Genomic DNA, 15,228 nt, shown 5'->3' on the forward strand with positions numbered 1-15,228 from the left:
CAGATAGTGGTGTTTTAACAGTGCAGAGATAACAGAACTGCAGCAATTCTACCAACCACAGTTATATGTTCCAAGTCCAATCACATTATAGCAGTTCTGTTTCCTTTGCTGCAGAGGAAAAACGTAGTATCATTTGTGGCTGGCTGCAAATCTGTTCTTTTGTTAGCATGCCTTGGGAGGCTACTTAGAAACTGTTGGTTTAGACAGCTTCCAGGATCCACCAATACATTAATTACTCACTTACTCTGGTGAAGGAGATGGTACAACCTACAACTTGATAATGGGTATACTATAAGCTCATCTGTGAACTTCATGACCTTAGCTTGCTGCCAGGTTGGTGGAAGTCTGTGTTTAACTTGAAATGCTGACTTGATATAATCCCAGAGGGGATGTAGAAGCTCACATTAGCATGCCAAGCTACTGTGTAGTCATAACAGCTTGTGAAGAGAGATCTGTCACTTCATGGATGAGAAACCTGGGTGTTGAGCAGGTTCAGCCTCTAATGAAGAAAACTTCGTCACATTGTGACAAAGTGCTACATCATTCTCTGGTTCAGCAATGTAGGACATAAAGAAAAAAAGAAAAAAAAAAAGGAAGTGTTTTTTGGTCAATAGCTGGCAGAGTAGAATTAAGACCCAGAAGACAGACTTGTCTGTATTTTAAAGATATCTGAAAGAATCTGGCATTTTTTATGTAGAGTTCCAGATGTGAACCCATCTTGTACTGAAACACCTTCAAAAGATCACTGGGACTTCGCTTCATTGTAGGAATTTTTTGCTATTAAGGATTTCAAATGCCAGAGAAGTATGATAGAACACTCTGTTATGCCAAAAGTGATTTCCTCACTCATCTGCACTCAGTCTGAGGGAAGGCTGATCATGGCTTTTCCACTTCATAGTATTATAAAGATCACAATTCTTCTACGTGTCTTTTCCTACAGTTTGTGAGTGGATATCCAAGTAGGTTTTTTGCAAGTTAGTTGATTATTTTTTTTTATCATGCTCCATTTGCCAAGCTTATGTAATGCTGTGCCTACATGTATTGTGTTTTACTTTGTTTCTTTTGCAGATGATTTTCCCCTTATCTTCCTCTTTCTTGTATTGAACACTTTCTCTGTCCTCACCTTCCTTTTTTTTTTTTTTTTTTTTTTTTTTTGGAAGGTCTGTTTTGACTGTCCTTTGCTGCTTTCTGATGGTATTATAGTGTGCTAACTTGCCAGCTCCCCTAACTTGTTTTCTCCTTCATGTGTTCTGTAAGAAGTTGCCCCCTTGTGCCTTTCCAGCCTTCAAGATATACTTCTATAATCTGAGCAACAGACTGGGACACTGGCAGGAAAGTTGTAGACACTCTGCAGGGAGGAGCATATAAAAGAAATGATCTCTGTTCATTCCAGCTTCCTGTTGACAGAAATTATTGAAACTATGCCAATAGGCAGACACAGCCACATAGATGAGTTTCAATATTGTGTCAAAGTATCTTCTGGAGAACGAATAACAGATAAAAATGAATATGCATAAGAATAAAAGCCTTGAATATCTATTTACTGTAAATCTACTTCTATGAATGATCCTTCAATGCTATTTTACATCTGTTTTAGTGAAAGAACTAATTTAACTAAATTTCCCCCAAATTTGTTGCACTGTAAGAAAATTCTGTGCTCACTAACAAGAGTAAGATTTGTACAGTAATGCTGAACAATGGTTTAGAATCTGGTTGTTGTATTTCTCTATATCCCAGAGGGATTTTTTAATTGAAGGTCAGAGCTAAAAAATGTGTCCCTAAAATTGGGTTCAACACAAATTTGGGAAGAAGTTTAGTAAAATTTAATATCTCTTATACATTATAAATTGTGGAAACGTTCAGACCTGTGCTATACTTAATTTTATATATTTCATGAGATGAAACCCAGAACCAGCACTAAACTTTCTTGTTTCAACCATTCTGGCAAGATTGATCTACCTGATAGAAAATGATGGGGACAGTGGACAGCCAGAATATGGAAATACGTAGATCCCACCCACACTTTTCCTACCTTTACACTTCAGGAAGCTAATACAGCAAAAAAAAAACAACAGCTCCTTTCTTTCACTTCAGGACAGCAAGTCAGGTGCTGCCCTTCTCTTTCCCAGGCATTGAAGAATTGTTTTCTCAGGCACTAGGCACAATCACATGACCGGCAAAGTCTGAAGAGCTTCATGTCATAATGTGTGACATCTCCTCAGCAAATTCAGTTTACCTATTTGCAAACATTTACACAAAGGGAGGAGGTGTTTTAAAACCGTTTCTGTGTCTCTTACTCATATGAAGGGTATTCCATAGGACAGCCAGAGAACAAACTGTCCACATGTGCTATTCTTCCAGCCCTGATCCAAGCAGAACATTAAATGTAAAAACTGTAGTTTAATTCTCTGTCAGCCAATGAAGATTTTGGCCTCTTTGCTCAGTCTGCCAGTTAAAGCAAAACATGTTGATGGATTTGTAGTGCAAGAGCTGAAAGTAAATTCACAAAACTGTGTCAGAAGGAAAGTAAAAGCATTTTAAACTCTTTGGTTAAAAGTAATTTACTAGCAACATCGAACACTACATTGAAGTAAAGTACATAATTATTTATTTAAATATGTAACAGAAATCTACATACATTGAACAGTGTGATTTCCTCTTTGTACCTACTTATAGAGCTACTTATAGAGATATTTAAGTTTATTCCTGCAATAAAAATGGAATATTATGGTCTTGCTTAATTTTGCTTTCCTAAAATATGTAAGCTCCCTTGAAATTCCTTGAAAACAGCAGAGACCCTTAAATAATGAATATAGTAAAGTGTAGTGGTGATTTGACTTCTGTTCCATACAGCACGTAACTCTTACAGTTCTGTATTCATCAATCCTTGCCTGAACCATGAAGTACTTTATATATAAACTAAGTATATACTTTTCCCTTTGAGAAGCATTTACTCTCATGAAGTACTATTTTAATGCAAGAGGAGTTTCATGAGACTATTTTAATACAAGAGTAGGTTCAGATTTTTTACTTCATTGCTGAATTTTTGTGGTAGGTTGTTGTCACTTTGCCCTGCTCTTCTCTGCACTAAAGAGCAGCAGTGGGAGCTCTTGACATCCATTGCAGACTTTCATTGCCTTGAACATTTCCAGTGGCAGAAAATTGAAACAGACTTTTAATAATTTCTTAGCTTATTCTGAAAGAAGCTATGTTTAAATAAAGGTTGTAAAATTAATCTGAAAACCAGGACTGTGAAGCTGGTGTTTGTATCCCTTGTATATCTGCTGTTCCTTGTATAGAGTTGAAATTCAAAAAGCTGCTTTTGTTCTTGCTTAAGTCAAATACCAATAATTGAAGACCAGTCTTAATATTTATTTGAAAAGCAAACCTGTGTGATACATTCCCCATTAAAGTACCTTGGATGATAAACTAGCCAAAAACTAGGCAGAGATTATATCTGTTTTTCATATATAGACATGGTCACTCAGGCATGGGGAAAATCTGGGAGCTAGAAGCCCGTTCTTGCAAGGAATTTGTGAGCCATCTGGGAAACTCCCTTCCATTGTACTGCCTCCCTTGCCATAATCCCCACTCCTTCCTGTCCCCTCCCTCCCTCTACACAAGCATAGCTGTCCCACATTATCTTCAAACATTCCACCAGTGCTACTATTGCTATCTGATTTCCTCATGGTCATTCCTTTATGTTGAGTTTCTATTCTTAGCTCCAGTTCACATCTGAAAGGGATGCAAAGTGGACTTGTTCTCATTGGTTTTACAAAGTCTAGTAACTATGAAACTATTTATAAATTTTTGTGAAGTCTAGAAACTATGAAATAGTTTCTTTTCTAGTTTACTGTTCAAACTGCAACAGAGCATAGCATAGTTTGGATGCTGGCCACCTCAGAGAAGTCCTGTGACTTTATGTGCTGTACTCGAAAGAGATCATGTTTGCCAGTCCTGTCTGGGGGATGGCATTCTATCATTGAGCTTTGTCAAGGGATAATTTGGAAAAAAAAGTTTATTGATTTTCCTCATCTTGCTGAGATGCAACAGGAAGCATCTCAGGTCAGGAAAGTCCATGTAAGAAGTCCAATTTGACTGAGTCTGAATTCTGTGAACAAAGTTGTATAACTCATGCTTGTGTTTCTCATCTTGAGAAAGAGAAGAAAAAAAAAAGTAATTTATATATTTAGGCAGTTTTAAAATGAGGTTTACTTTTTCAACGGTTGCACACATAAATAATGCATTATTTCAGAAAATATCTTCATATAGAGACACCTGAAGACCTGCACAAAATTTAACTACATAAATCCTTATCAATGACATGGGAAAGCTATATATGCAAAACTGACTTTGCATTATAGAATAGATTTCTTCGTATTCTACTATGATGTTTCAGTGAACTCAATATTTCATTTTTTTTTAAAGTAACTGTTTTAACTGGAAAATCTCAGGATCTTAGCATCTTAGGGAAGAAAAACAATCAACAACTACAATAAAAAAACAACCATACTACACAATAAAACCTTTATTGTAGCAAGATTCAACCCCTTCTGAAAAGTGTTTAAGCATACGCCCAAGTCCTATTAAAATAAACAGGTGCACAAATGTTTCCTTGAACAGGACACTGAACTCAATGTTCCCATTATAGTGGAATCTACTACACATTCTTATTGCTGCCAAGTGCACCCAAGAAAGAGTTCTCATAGCTTTTATTTGAATGACTTAGTTCAATAAAATCTTGTTTATCTCTGTAACTTTTCATTTTAAAATAAAATGTTCCAGAATGGCTCTTGATCTAGACCTTATGGTATGATTTTTTGCTAATTCTTTTCTAACAAACATGCCTAGATCTGTTTCTGTTTTATGCTCATAGCTATTATTCTTTCTTTTTAATCCTCAGGTCTCCTTTAAATCTCACTTTCCTCACTGTTTACACATTTTGTCACCTCTTCTTTCATCAGCCAAGGTGGTTCTTATTGCCAGATGCCTTGCTACCCAACTTTGCAAGCCAAGATGAAATATTTTTCTGTCTGTCTGGGATCCTTTTTCTTTTTTTTTTTTTTTTTTTTGGTAACATCCTGCTTTTCTAATCGTTGGATAATTTATTTTTTTTTTCGTCTCACGGGTGCACTGATAGTTTGTACGTGAGAGCTCTGAAGTTTTTCTAAGGGTGTGAATTTCTTGTGTGTGTGTCTTGTAGAAATTCCTAATGACTTGTGCATCTTGTCAGTTGTGAAAATATTCCTGCAGTTATTTACAGCCATGATTACAACTGGAGAGGTGTACTGCTCAGAAGAGAGGTACTCAAACTGTAGAAGAGGTGTAGAAGCCAAATAAACGCCTTCAGAAATTCTGGGTAATGTAGAGTGGAGACGCCCAAATGTTTCAGGGAAGGGTCAACACAAACCACGCAGCCTTAACAGTTTCATCTCGGTAGATGCAGATAGACACCCCAGAGGGTAAGGAGGGAGCTGGAGTTAAAGGAGTTGAGGAAGTATCAACTACAGTCAAGGGGGGAAGGAAGGAAGGAAGTGATACCATTAGTCCCAGAGTGATGGGTCAAGCAGCAGGACTCAAAGACAAGATAGTGGTGGAGGGCACCTCAGCTTGGTGAGGCAGAGCTCATCACCAATGTTTACATGTGAGGCTGGGCTACAAAAGGGTTGGGAAACAACTCATCTGTGTTATAAAATTACTGCTTGAATTGTGATGTAGGTTCCCTATAACTTATCTTTCCATTCATAGTCCAACTGTATTCATTGGCTTTGAATAGTAATAATGGAAAACTACTGGAGGAACATCAAGTTCTTTTGTCAGTTCCCATCTTTTATGTATTCTGTTAATATGCCCAAACTGATTTGTAGGCAATGTTTCATTGTTACATTGCCATGTCAAACTTTGAATTCACTTTGAAAGTTTGAATACTTTCATTAAGTTGTCTGTCAGATCCTGCTGACAGAAAGAAGTACTTAAGTTACCGTCAGCAGACTATTCTCCTTGATTCTTATGTTAAGTATCAAATAGCAAATCAAATGTGGATATACCCGGCCTTCTGGAAAAGTATTCAATGTTTGCTAAATCATAATAGAAGAAATGTTGGCCAGTCATAACAAAGAACCAATATTATGAAGAGCATAAAGAAAGTAACACAGATACTACTTAGGTAATAATTTAAAAAATCAGTACAAGAAAGTATCAACACGAAACTGTAAAAATAAAGCATGGTGAAAAATCTTTGTTAAATTCACTCCCACAGAGTGCATGTGTCAGATATACCCTTCCAGACACTTCCACACAATTACTTAATTTATTTTCCTTCTGAAGTGTTTACAAGTGTTTGTTTCTCAGTCTGCTGGCCAACAAGGACCCCTGATATGTTTGTACTAGTTATGCTGAGCCTTTTAACTTTTGAATGTCTCTTATGAGGCAATCTTTTTTTTCCTGGAATGACCAGCCATGTTTCTAAGCCTCAGCCTAAGAATGGTTTTAGAACATTTTTCAAAGTGTTGTGTCATTTTCTCTAATAACTTCCTCTAATAGAAATGTAACGTAAATCAGCCTATAATGTAAACCAGCTTGTCTTCAAGATTCAAACCCTGTAAGAGATCTCTGCATGTCATTATAGGGAAAATGGAGCTTTTCTGTACTGAAAGGGAAAATCCAATTGCAGCAGTCCCATCCATGCTCACATTTAGTGGTGTGTATGTTCAGGCATCACTTACTCAGGTGTGCAGTTCATAGAGAAATACTAGCAACCTCTACAGCATTTCCTTGGGAAGCTATTTTTCATCAATTCTTAGTCTTACAACAGAATGAGTTAAGATTTTTTGCTCAGGTGGCCAAGAAGGCCAACAGTATCCTGGCTTATAACAGAAATAGTGCGGGAGGGAACTGATTCTCCCTCCATACTCAGCTCTGGTGAGGATGTTGCTCAAATACTGTGTTAAGTTTTGAGGCACTCACTACGAGAAGGACACTAAAGTGCCACTGGAGAGTGTCCAAAGAACACTGGAAGCTGGAGAAGGGTCTAGAGAACAAATCTTATAAGGAGCAGCAGAGGGACCTGTTTTCTTTTAGCCTTGAGAAAAGAAGGCTTGGGGAGACTTTACCAAGCTCTGCGATTACCTTAAAGGAGGCTATAGCAATGTGGGGATCAGGCTTTTCTCCCAAGCACCAAGAAGGAAATGTCCTTAAGTTGCACCAGGGGAGGTTTAGGTTGGTTATTAGGAAAAACTTCTTCACTGAAAGGGTTGTGAAATATTGGAACAGGCTGCCCAGGGAAATAGTTGAGTCACCAGCTCTGGAGGTATTCAAAAATGTGTAGATATAGAGCTTAGTGACGTGGCTTAATGGTGGACTTGGCAGTACTAGGGTACAGGTTGGACTAGATGATCTTAGAGGTCTTCTCCAACCTAAACGATTCTATGATTCTAAGTATATAGTAGCATGAAAATTTCATTGTGTCTTAACATTTGATCAACATAGCAACCCAATCTTCAAACTGTCCTGCATCATCTGCTTTTAGGTAATACATGCTCACAGAAAACTGGCAGCAATACTGACTATTAATATCATATTAGAAACTTTGAAATGTTATTTTAGTAACTTCACCCATAGGCATTGATATATTTATGTTAGAGGACGTTGCAGGAAGCATGGCCGAAAGCACGACAGACACCAGCATAGTCAGATCATGCTCCATTTTATTGCCCGAATAGCCTAACTTTTATAGTGAACTTAACAGGGGTGGACAGTGTTTCACCCAAGATTATTGGTCAAAAGTACTCAGACAAACAACTAGAAGAAAACAACCCCACCTGCAAGAAAACAACCCCCCTTGTGATTAGCAGTCAAGAAAACAACCCCCTTGTTGATTAGCAGTCACATAGATCTTGTCCTTGAAGCCAGCTGCTGGTAACAATATTTTTCTGAATTCCTCAATTGGGCGATGTGGGAATCATTGTCGTGGGAGCTTCTCATAGTTATTCTGGTAGCTTGGTTTGCTCAGCTACAGCAGGCCATGAGATTTTCTAAGGCCTACTCCTGGTTGCCTAAGGCAAGCTCAGATCGAACAATTGTTCCACGGACTCATGTCCACGCCCTGTATGCCAATTCCCAACATATTTAGTATCATGTTTAATATATTAGGTAAAAGGTAAATTTATCATGAGAATACAGAAGTGTTTACATCTCAGCAAAGTTAAATCTCAAGTAAAAGGATGTTTTTTTACAACAGAGGGATTCAAAAAGAGTTCACATAAAAGTTTTCCTGTTTCTCTACTGCTAGAGAATTCCAACTCATCTGGATTTGTGAGTCCAGGGAATTTTGTGATCACTTAAGTTGTTATCATGCAGTATTAGATGGCAGGTTGGAGTTCTTCCACTGTTAGCAGAAATAAGCCTTGTAAAAGGCACAGATAGTGAATACTCGCAATGAAGGAAAATCTCTGACAGAAAAGGTCTTATAATACGTAGCCAAGGGGTACTTCCCTACTAGGCAACAACTGTGCAATGCAACACATTGGCACAACCAATGTGAAGTAGTTTGTTGCATCAATATTTTATTCAGCGTACCAGGAACTGGGATGGGCAATATCCTTCAATCTGGCAAGAGAGACTAGAAAATTTCTGGAATACTTTTAATTTTGTTACTTTTAAACAAAAAGCACCATCTGGAATAACTTGTAAATATATCTAATTATTTTTAAGGGAAGAATTTCGCCAGTTTGTTCAGGAAAAAATATGAGCATTTCAGGGATGACCTGCTTGCAATTAGGTACATTTTAAACTCATCTAAAGTGATAATTGAAGTAATTACTCAATCTTTAGGAAGTTAACAGAGTGGGTTTTTATAAGTGTTCACTGATTTGGTACAGTACAATATATGCAGTCAAATGTATAGTGTTCCATTCTTAGTGTAATGAAACCCCATAAAGCTTTTATATGACATCAAAAAGACTAAGCGTTTCACTTTGTTAAAACGTCACTAAGTCACTAACCATGTTTTTGACTAATTATTTCTTCTTATCTATACCATGCTTAATTGGAGAAGAGAAAAAGTGCAGCTGTTCCTATCCTATCCTTTTTTGGAGGCACAATATGTAGGCCAATATGAAAACTTTTAAAATAAGGAGAGTTGAAATTACAAGGAATGCTACAAAATCCAAGTATTATCCTTTAAAAAAAAAATCTGAAAAGCATAACTATATGTACCTGAGAATCACCCTCCTAGAGATGAAAATAACAAAGTTATTAAATTTGAAAATGAAAAAAATATTTCTTTTTATTTTTCCCATAGATGTTGAAAAGTCTCCTGCTGAAACATTAGGCACTATGAAATTGTATTGTTACATAATTGGTAAAAACAACAACAACAACATCAACAACAAACAGGGTTCTTGGCATACATATGAAATACTTTACTTAGATATTGTGTAGCTCTGCCAGTGTTTTCTATTTCATAAGCATCCTGTATCTGAAAACATTCAGCATAGGATTAGATAATAATTCAGTAGCTTATCATCTGAAAAGTTCTTGCTCAGGTAAGGATTTGATGAATCTTACTGTGATTTAAAGGCATAACTTAAAGATAGATTAGTTAGTGCAGTAAAATGATCTTCAAAACACAATAAAGGCAGAACATTAATTTGGTTAACTTAATGTATTCTATACTTTTTCTTTTCTTCTTCTTGGAGAAGGTCTTTAAAAAGTCATATCAGACTTGTTAGCGTAGTTTTCAGCAGACATTTAAAACCTAGTCTGGATAGAAAAGCAGAAAAGACGGAGGGTGGTATTCCATTTCCACATATTTGTAAGGCCTGTGTAGCTCCTAAACTGTCCATACAGAGCAGAATTTTCAGAAGTGGTCTTTTGCTTCTGTCTGTATAACTAATGATTTTTTTGGTTCTCTCCTTTACCTCAGGAAATTTAAACCTACTTTTCCAATGTGCTATTTCATAGCTTAATTACTGGATTATAGGGTACTTCAGGCAATATGTTACAGGTGGTTGGTACTATTTTAAGTAAATAGATGTTCAGCAGTATTGATCTGAAATAGAGTTTTCTTACCTCTTCAGCAAATGTCATAATCCCCACAGAGTGTCACTGTCTCACTCTTTTGTTTGCTTTCAGTGAAAATGGAAAAAGATCAGGAAAGAACCACAGGAGATCCCATGAATTTTTTAAAGTATTTTAAAGATAGATTTATTACTGAATAGATCTATTTTAACAAAATAGTTTGGTAAAAATCACATATTTCATAGGCAGTATTTCCTTTTGAAATTTTAAATTTGGATCTTGGATAAGAACAGGAGTAAGTTGTCAGGAATTCTGTTCACAAACCACCTTATTTTGGTAGCTGTGATAATATTTCCTTTCCTTGAGGTCTGTTTTGTACGGTACATGGTCCAGCTAGAAGTTCTTATGTTTCTGGTGAAAACTACTCATCATTAAGGTATTTTCCACTGGCCTTCAAAATTTAAATATGTGTTTTACCAAACCTAAGTAAACACCACTAAATTAAACAAAATCTCTATGCCAGCTGGATATGCAATGCAAAGCTTTCATCATTTATTTATATTTTTTCTTCAGTTTAAATGCTTCTTGCTAGCCCTGTACCCTCAATTACATTAACAGAGTAGGTATTGGATTAAACCGTATCATGGACAGAGTTGTATTGTTCTTTGCTTTTTTCCTGTTTGTAACCAGCAAATCCCACTGTTCAAACTGTTGTGCTAATTTGTTTATGTCTCATGTTGGCATAATGACAATTAAACACATCATGGGCATGTACAAGCCAGAGCTTTGGAGTCTTGAAACAATAGTGGTCTTCTGACTGCCAGTAGTCTTGCTCCCTAGAAAAATCATTTGCTAAGCTGTGTTTTCAAGTGTGACTTGGTTTTTAAACTGCTATAACAGAAGAGTTGATCAGTTCACTAAAGAGGACAGCCCTTGAATACATTCCTATTTTGAAAAAGATTGTCTCTTTGTGTTTAGATGTTGCTTTGCTTTCTGTGTTTTTACTACTGTCTACATTATAGATAGCGAGGATATGTGTTGGGGAAAAAGCCCAGAAAGATGAAATGTTAATAAAATATTAGTAAAATTGCCAATAACCTAACTGTTTAAATTATCAACATTGTTGACTGGAGGCAGTGATAGGATGGTCATGTGGCTATGGCACATGGCTGGAGCCTCAGAAATCAAGTCTTGTTTTCTCTTCATCTTGTCTGTTTCCCAATTTTGCAAAATAGCATTTCAATGTCAGTAAGATGCCAGAGGCTAAATTAATGTGGAATATATCTGATCTTAAGATTGAAAATGGTAGAAAATGCAGTGTTATAATGGTTTTATCACAAAATCAGCTTAAAATATGGAAAATATGATATATCTGAAAATCAGTATTCCATTTTTTTAAATTTTCTGTCAGTGTGAGGATTGACTCTTAGAAGTATTGCTGTTTGTTTTTTTATATGTCGTAGCTTGGGTGAATTAAAAAGATGTGTATGAGAGAGAGAGGGAGAGAGAAGTGTACAATGTTTAAGTGTATTTTATGCTAATTATTGAACACGGAAAGGAAGCCACACAACAGCATGAGAACATTTCAGTAGAATGTGATTTCTCTCCTAAGATTTTGTTTTGTTTTCCCTTGTTTTACAGTTTGCCCAGCTGGTGTCCGTCTACAAATCTCTAGGTCCAGAGAAGTTCCCTTTAATTGAGCAAACGTTCTATCCAAATCATAAGGAAATGGTACGTGCAAATACCAATACTAAATTAACTTAATGTCTCTGTAAAATAGGAACTGTAAACACACATGACCTATTTCTCCCCTTTACTGTGCATTAAAAAAAAAATAATAAATTTTGGAAGCTTTTAGAGGGGTGAGACTTGGTGACCACTTGAAAACATTTTGGTGGTTAACTGGAAGATTTTCCTATTTAAAGGTAGTCATTTTCAGCTAATCAGCTTCAGAGAAATATTAAAAAGATTAAATGGTTATAAAGACACACAACAACTGTTAACGTGCAAGGGGAACTTTTATGGTTTGTTTCAAACCAATTCTTTATGTTATGTTTCAAGTGTCTATTATCTGTGTTGATGATGTACCTGTAACTGTGGAACTTCATTTAAAATCAGGGTGTTTATGATTTGTATCTTCTTCATATACCTGAGCTGACATAATTTGATTCCCAGTCTTTTATACATATAAATGTAGTCATGAAAGTGGCACTCATAATCTTCACTTACTTTATTTTTTCTTAGAACAAAATTATTCTAGAGATTTTAGGTCTAAGTGAACACCTTTATCCTCAATAGTTTCTGAAGACACATAGGAATAGGGTGCATCACTGTCATTGTTTTCCCAGAACTGTTTCTGAGCGTGTAAATAACATAGTTTTCTACTTATAGATGAACATACAACTGTGATTATTTCTGTGCCTGCATATGCAGGATCTACATGAACCAAAGAAAACATCATTTCTTACACTGCACACATTTTTTTCTTTCTTATGCTTTCTAAACAGAAATTCTTTCCTGAGTGTATATTTTTTTCAAATGGAAATATTTTCAGCACTGAGAAACTAGAAGGAGGTTATTTGCTGATTAAATAAACAAGTATAAAGACATCAATTGTTTTTAGTGGATAATCCTGATCTTGCCATTCAACATCTATCACACAGCTGTGATTAAAGTGCATCAGTTACCATTGCAACATCATGATAAAATACATTATTTATTTAAGGTCCCCAAGGTGTAATTGCTGTGTGTCTGTCTTGAGACTAACACTTCATTGTTGTAGGTGCATCTAAGGCTTTCCAAGTTCTCTTCCTTGTTCCCTTTAGACTATAAACTCACAGAATTTACTCTCCTTTTGTCACATATGACACTTAGGAAAAGAGCTATCACCACAGGTACATATTTAGAACGTTTGCTACATAGACATTTTGGAGAGCCAAAGGAGAACGGTTATTTATCTGGAGCAGCAGAGCTAAGTATTGGATAACCAATACTTTGGGAAGATGTTTTTGTTAATGGATTTGTCAGGAAAATATACAACTTTATAAAATTTATATTTTTCTAATGCAAAAGAAGAATTTTATGCCTTGCGGATTCTTTGGAACAGGTGGAGCAGAATTACAACTTTTGTTTTTCAATACATTTTTTCTAAATAATAGTGAGTTTTATATCTGTTTTCCTGAGAATGGCCAAGATTAAAGCTGTTTCATATTTTTCTTCACAAAATGTATTGTTTTTCATTATTTTATCAGCTACTAGTCATTATTTTATTGAAAAAGCGGGCTTTTTAATGCATTTCTAAATTGTAATACATAGAACAAGGAAAATTTCCTATAATTTGGGCCAAGAATTTATGTTTGAGATTGAAATTTTTATGTAGTATGATCATTTCTAGAGAAAAGTTCTGTCAAGATCTACCTGTTAAATTGCAAACTGCTGTCTTGAACAACTCGTTGAATAGAAATTCAGTAATAGAACACAAACAAGCAAATGTCTGTATGAGTTTATATGGCACATTTTGCTTGTTAACATAATATAAGAAATATTTGAGTGTTTTTTCCCCCTCTTCCCTTAAGATATTTTGTTGTTCTACATTGCTTATTAATGTCTGAACTGATTTGTCTTTTGCTTGAACTTTTGAATGCTAGTATTCTCCATGTCTGAGATAAAGATATATATATTTTTGCATATTTCTACTCAATGAATGTTACGTCTAGAGAAACTAATCCCTATGTCAGTATTGCATTGCCATACATTGTTCAAAGGTGCTGTACCATCTGATTGTGTTGAAGCTCATTCATATGATTTTTCCTTCTGATGAAATTCTCAGGGAACTTTATGACTTGAAAAATAATCAGGCAGCTTGGTATGAGATAGCATTTTAATTGACTTTCCAGAATGGGTGGTAAGATTATTTCAATATCAGTTTTATTAGTTGATGAATTGAAATAATATACTACTTTAAGTTTTTTTTTTTTTTTTTTTTTTTAAACACCATTGACTAGCCTCTTTTGCATTTACTCTTACAGAATTTGTTTTTTACCTTTTAATTTTTTGAAGTTCCTCTTGTGCTCATACATTATGTATTTTCCCCCAAATTGTAACCTATGTAACTCTCCCTTTCATCCAGTGCAAACCACTTGGGGGCAGGGGAGAAAGCAGGGAAAAACTGCAAATCTCTGTGAACTGAGTTTTCACCAAGCATGCCAGTGGTTCTTCTACTTCTTTTGCTTCTTTCATACTCTGGTGATCATTTGTACTGAGTCTTTAGAAGGCAATAAAAGGTAAATAAACAAAGATGCCATTCTTTTGTGTAAAACTGTAGCTGCTTTAATGAAACACTTTTTGAAACAGAAACATTCATCTCAGAGTGATTCAAACTATATAAAATGATGTAAGGCCTTTGAACTCATTGCTGGTTGAGTCATATTACAGCTTTTCCCTCAGTAATTTCCCTTTATTTCACTACATTCCCACCTCCTATGTTCTTTCATGAAAGAAAATATATATTTTTTTCAATAAAATTGTTGGGCAATTTTAATTAAAATTTAACTGGAACATGTAAGGAAAAAAACAGCAATATTAAAGCATTTTATTTTTTTTCCATTCACCTGTACACTCTCCATTCTCCAATCCTTTTCTCTACTCTTATCATAAGTCACTATTTTCATATTAAAATCAAGGGTTGTACCAGGCCGTATTTCTTCTCTGACCTCACATACAGTTTCAGGAACTAGAAATAAAATGTAAAAGTAACCTGCTGTTAGTAATGTATTGGTGCTACTGCAGTAAAAAATCTTGATAGGAAAAAAAAAAAAACATAATCAGAAAGCTGCAATCTATTTCATAATCCTTAGCAGTGCTGAATCTCAGGGAAAATAAAAAGTCATTCTGAGGGTTTATTTTTTTAACGCTTTTCTTGCCATATTTATTGTTAAGAAAAACAAGACAAAAAACATCTTTTTACCATCTGTTATGGGGAGTTTGGCCAGATTTGTGTTCAGACAGAAGTCAAACTGGACAGCCAATAATTCTGAAACACCTCATATTGGATACTTTATGGCAGGTCAAATATAAAATGTTAAAAAAACTAATTATAGCATATAATTCATATTACAGTTTGTTCATAAATAATTAAGAAAACATTTATTTTTACAATGTATATAAAGAAGGCAATGAGATTTGGTTTAGTTATGTTTAAGGTCTATT

The 15,228-nt window shown here is 35.3% G+C and overlaps 1 protein-coding gene across 2 annotated transcripts in view; it reads left to right on the top strand.

The window, feature by feature from the left end:
- SYN2 (synapsin II) overlaps positions 1–15,228 on the top strand; it is a 180,668-nt gene that overhangs the window by 78,766 nt on the left and 86,674 nt on the right. For both annotated transcript variants that reach the window (XM_038186160.2, XM_038186159.2), the window contains exon 5: positions 11,662–11,751. In XM_038186160.2, the coding sequence (XP_038042088.1) occupies positions 11,662–11,751 (90 nt within the window). The remainder of the gene's footprint in view (positions 1–11,661; positions 11,752–15,228) is intronic.

This window comes from Anas platyrhynchos, chromosome 13 (genome assembly GCF_047663525.1).
Source record: "Anas platyrhynchos isolate ZD024472 breed Pekin duck chromosome 13, IASCAAS_PekinDuck_T2T, whole genome shotgun sequence".
NCBI classification, from domain to species: Eukaryota; Metazoa; Chordata; class Aves; order Anseriformes; family Anatidae; genus Anas; species Anas platyrhynchos.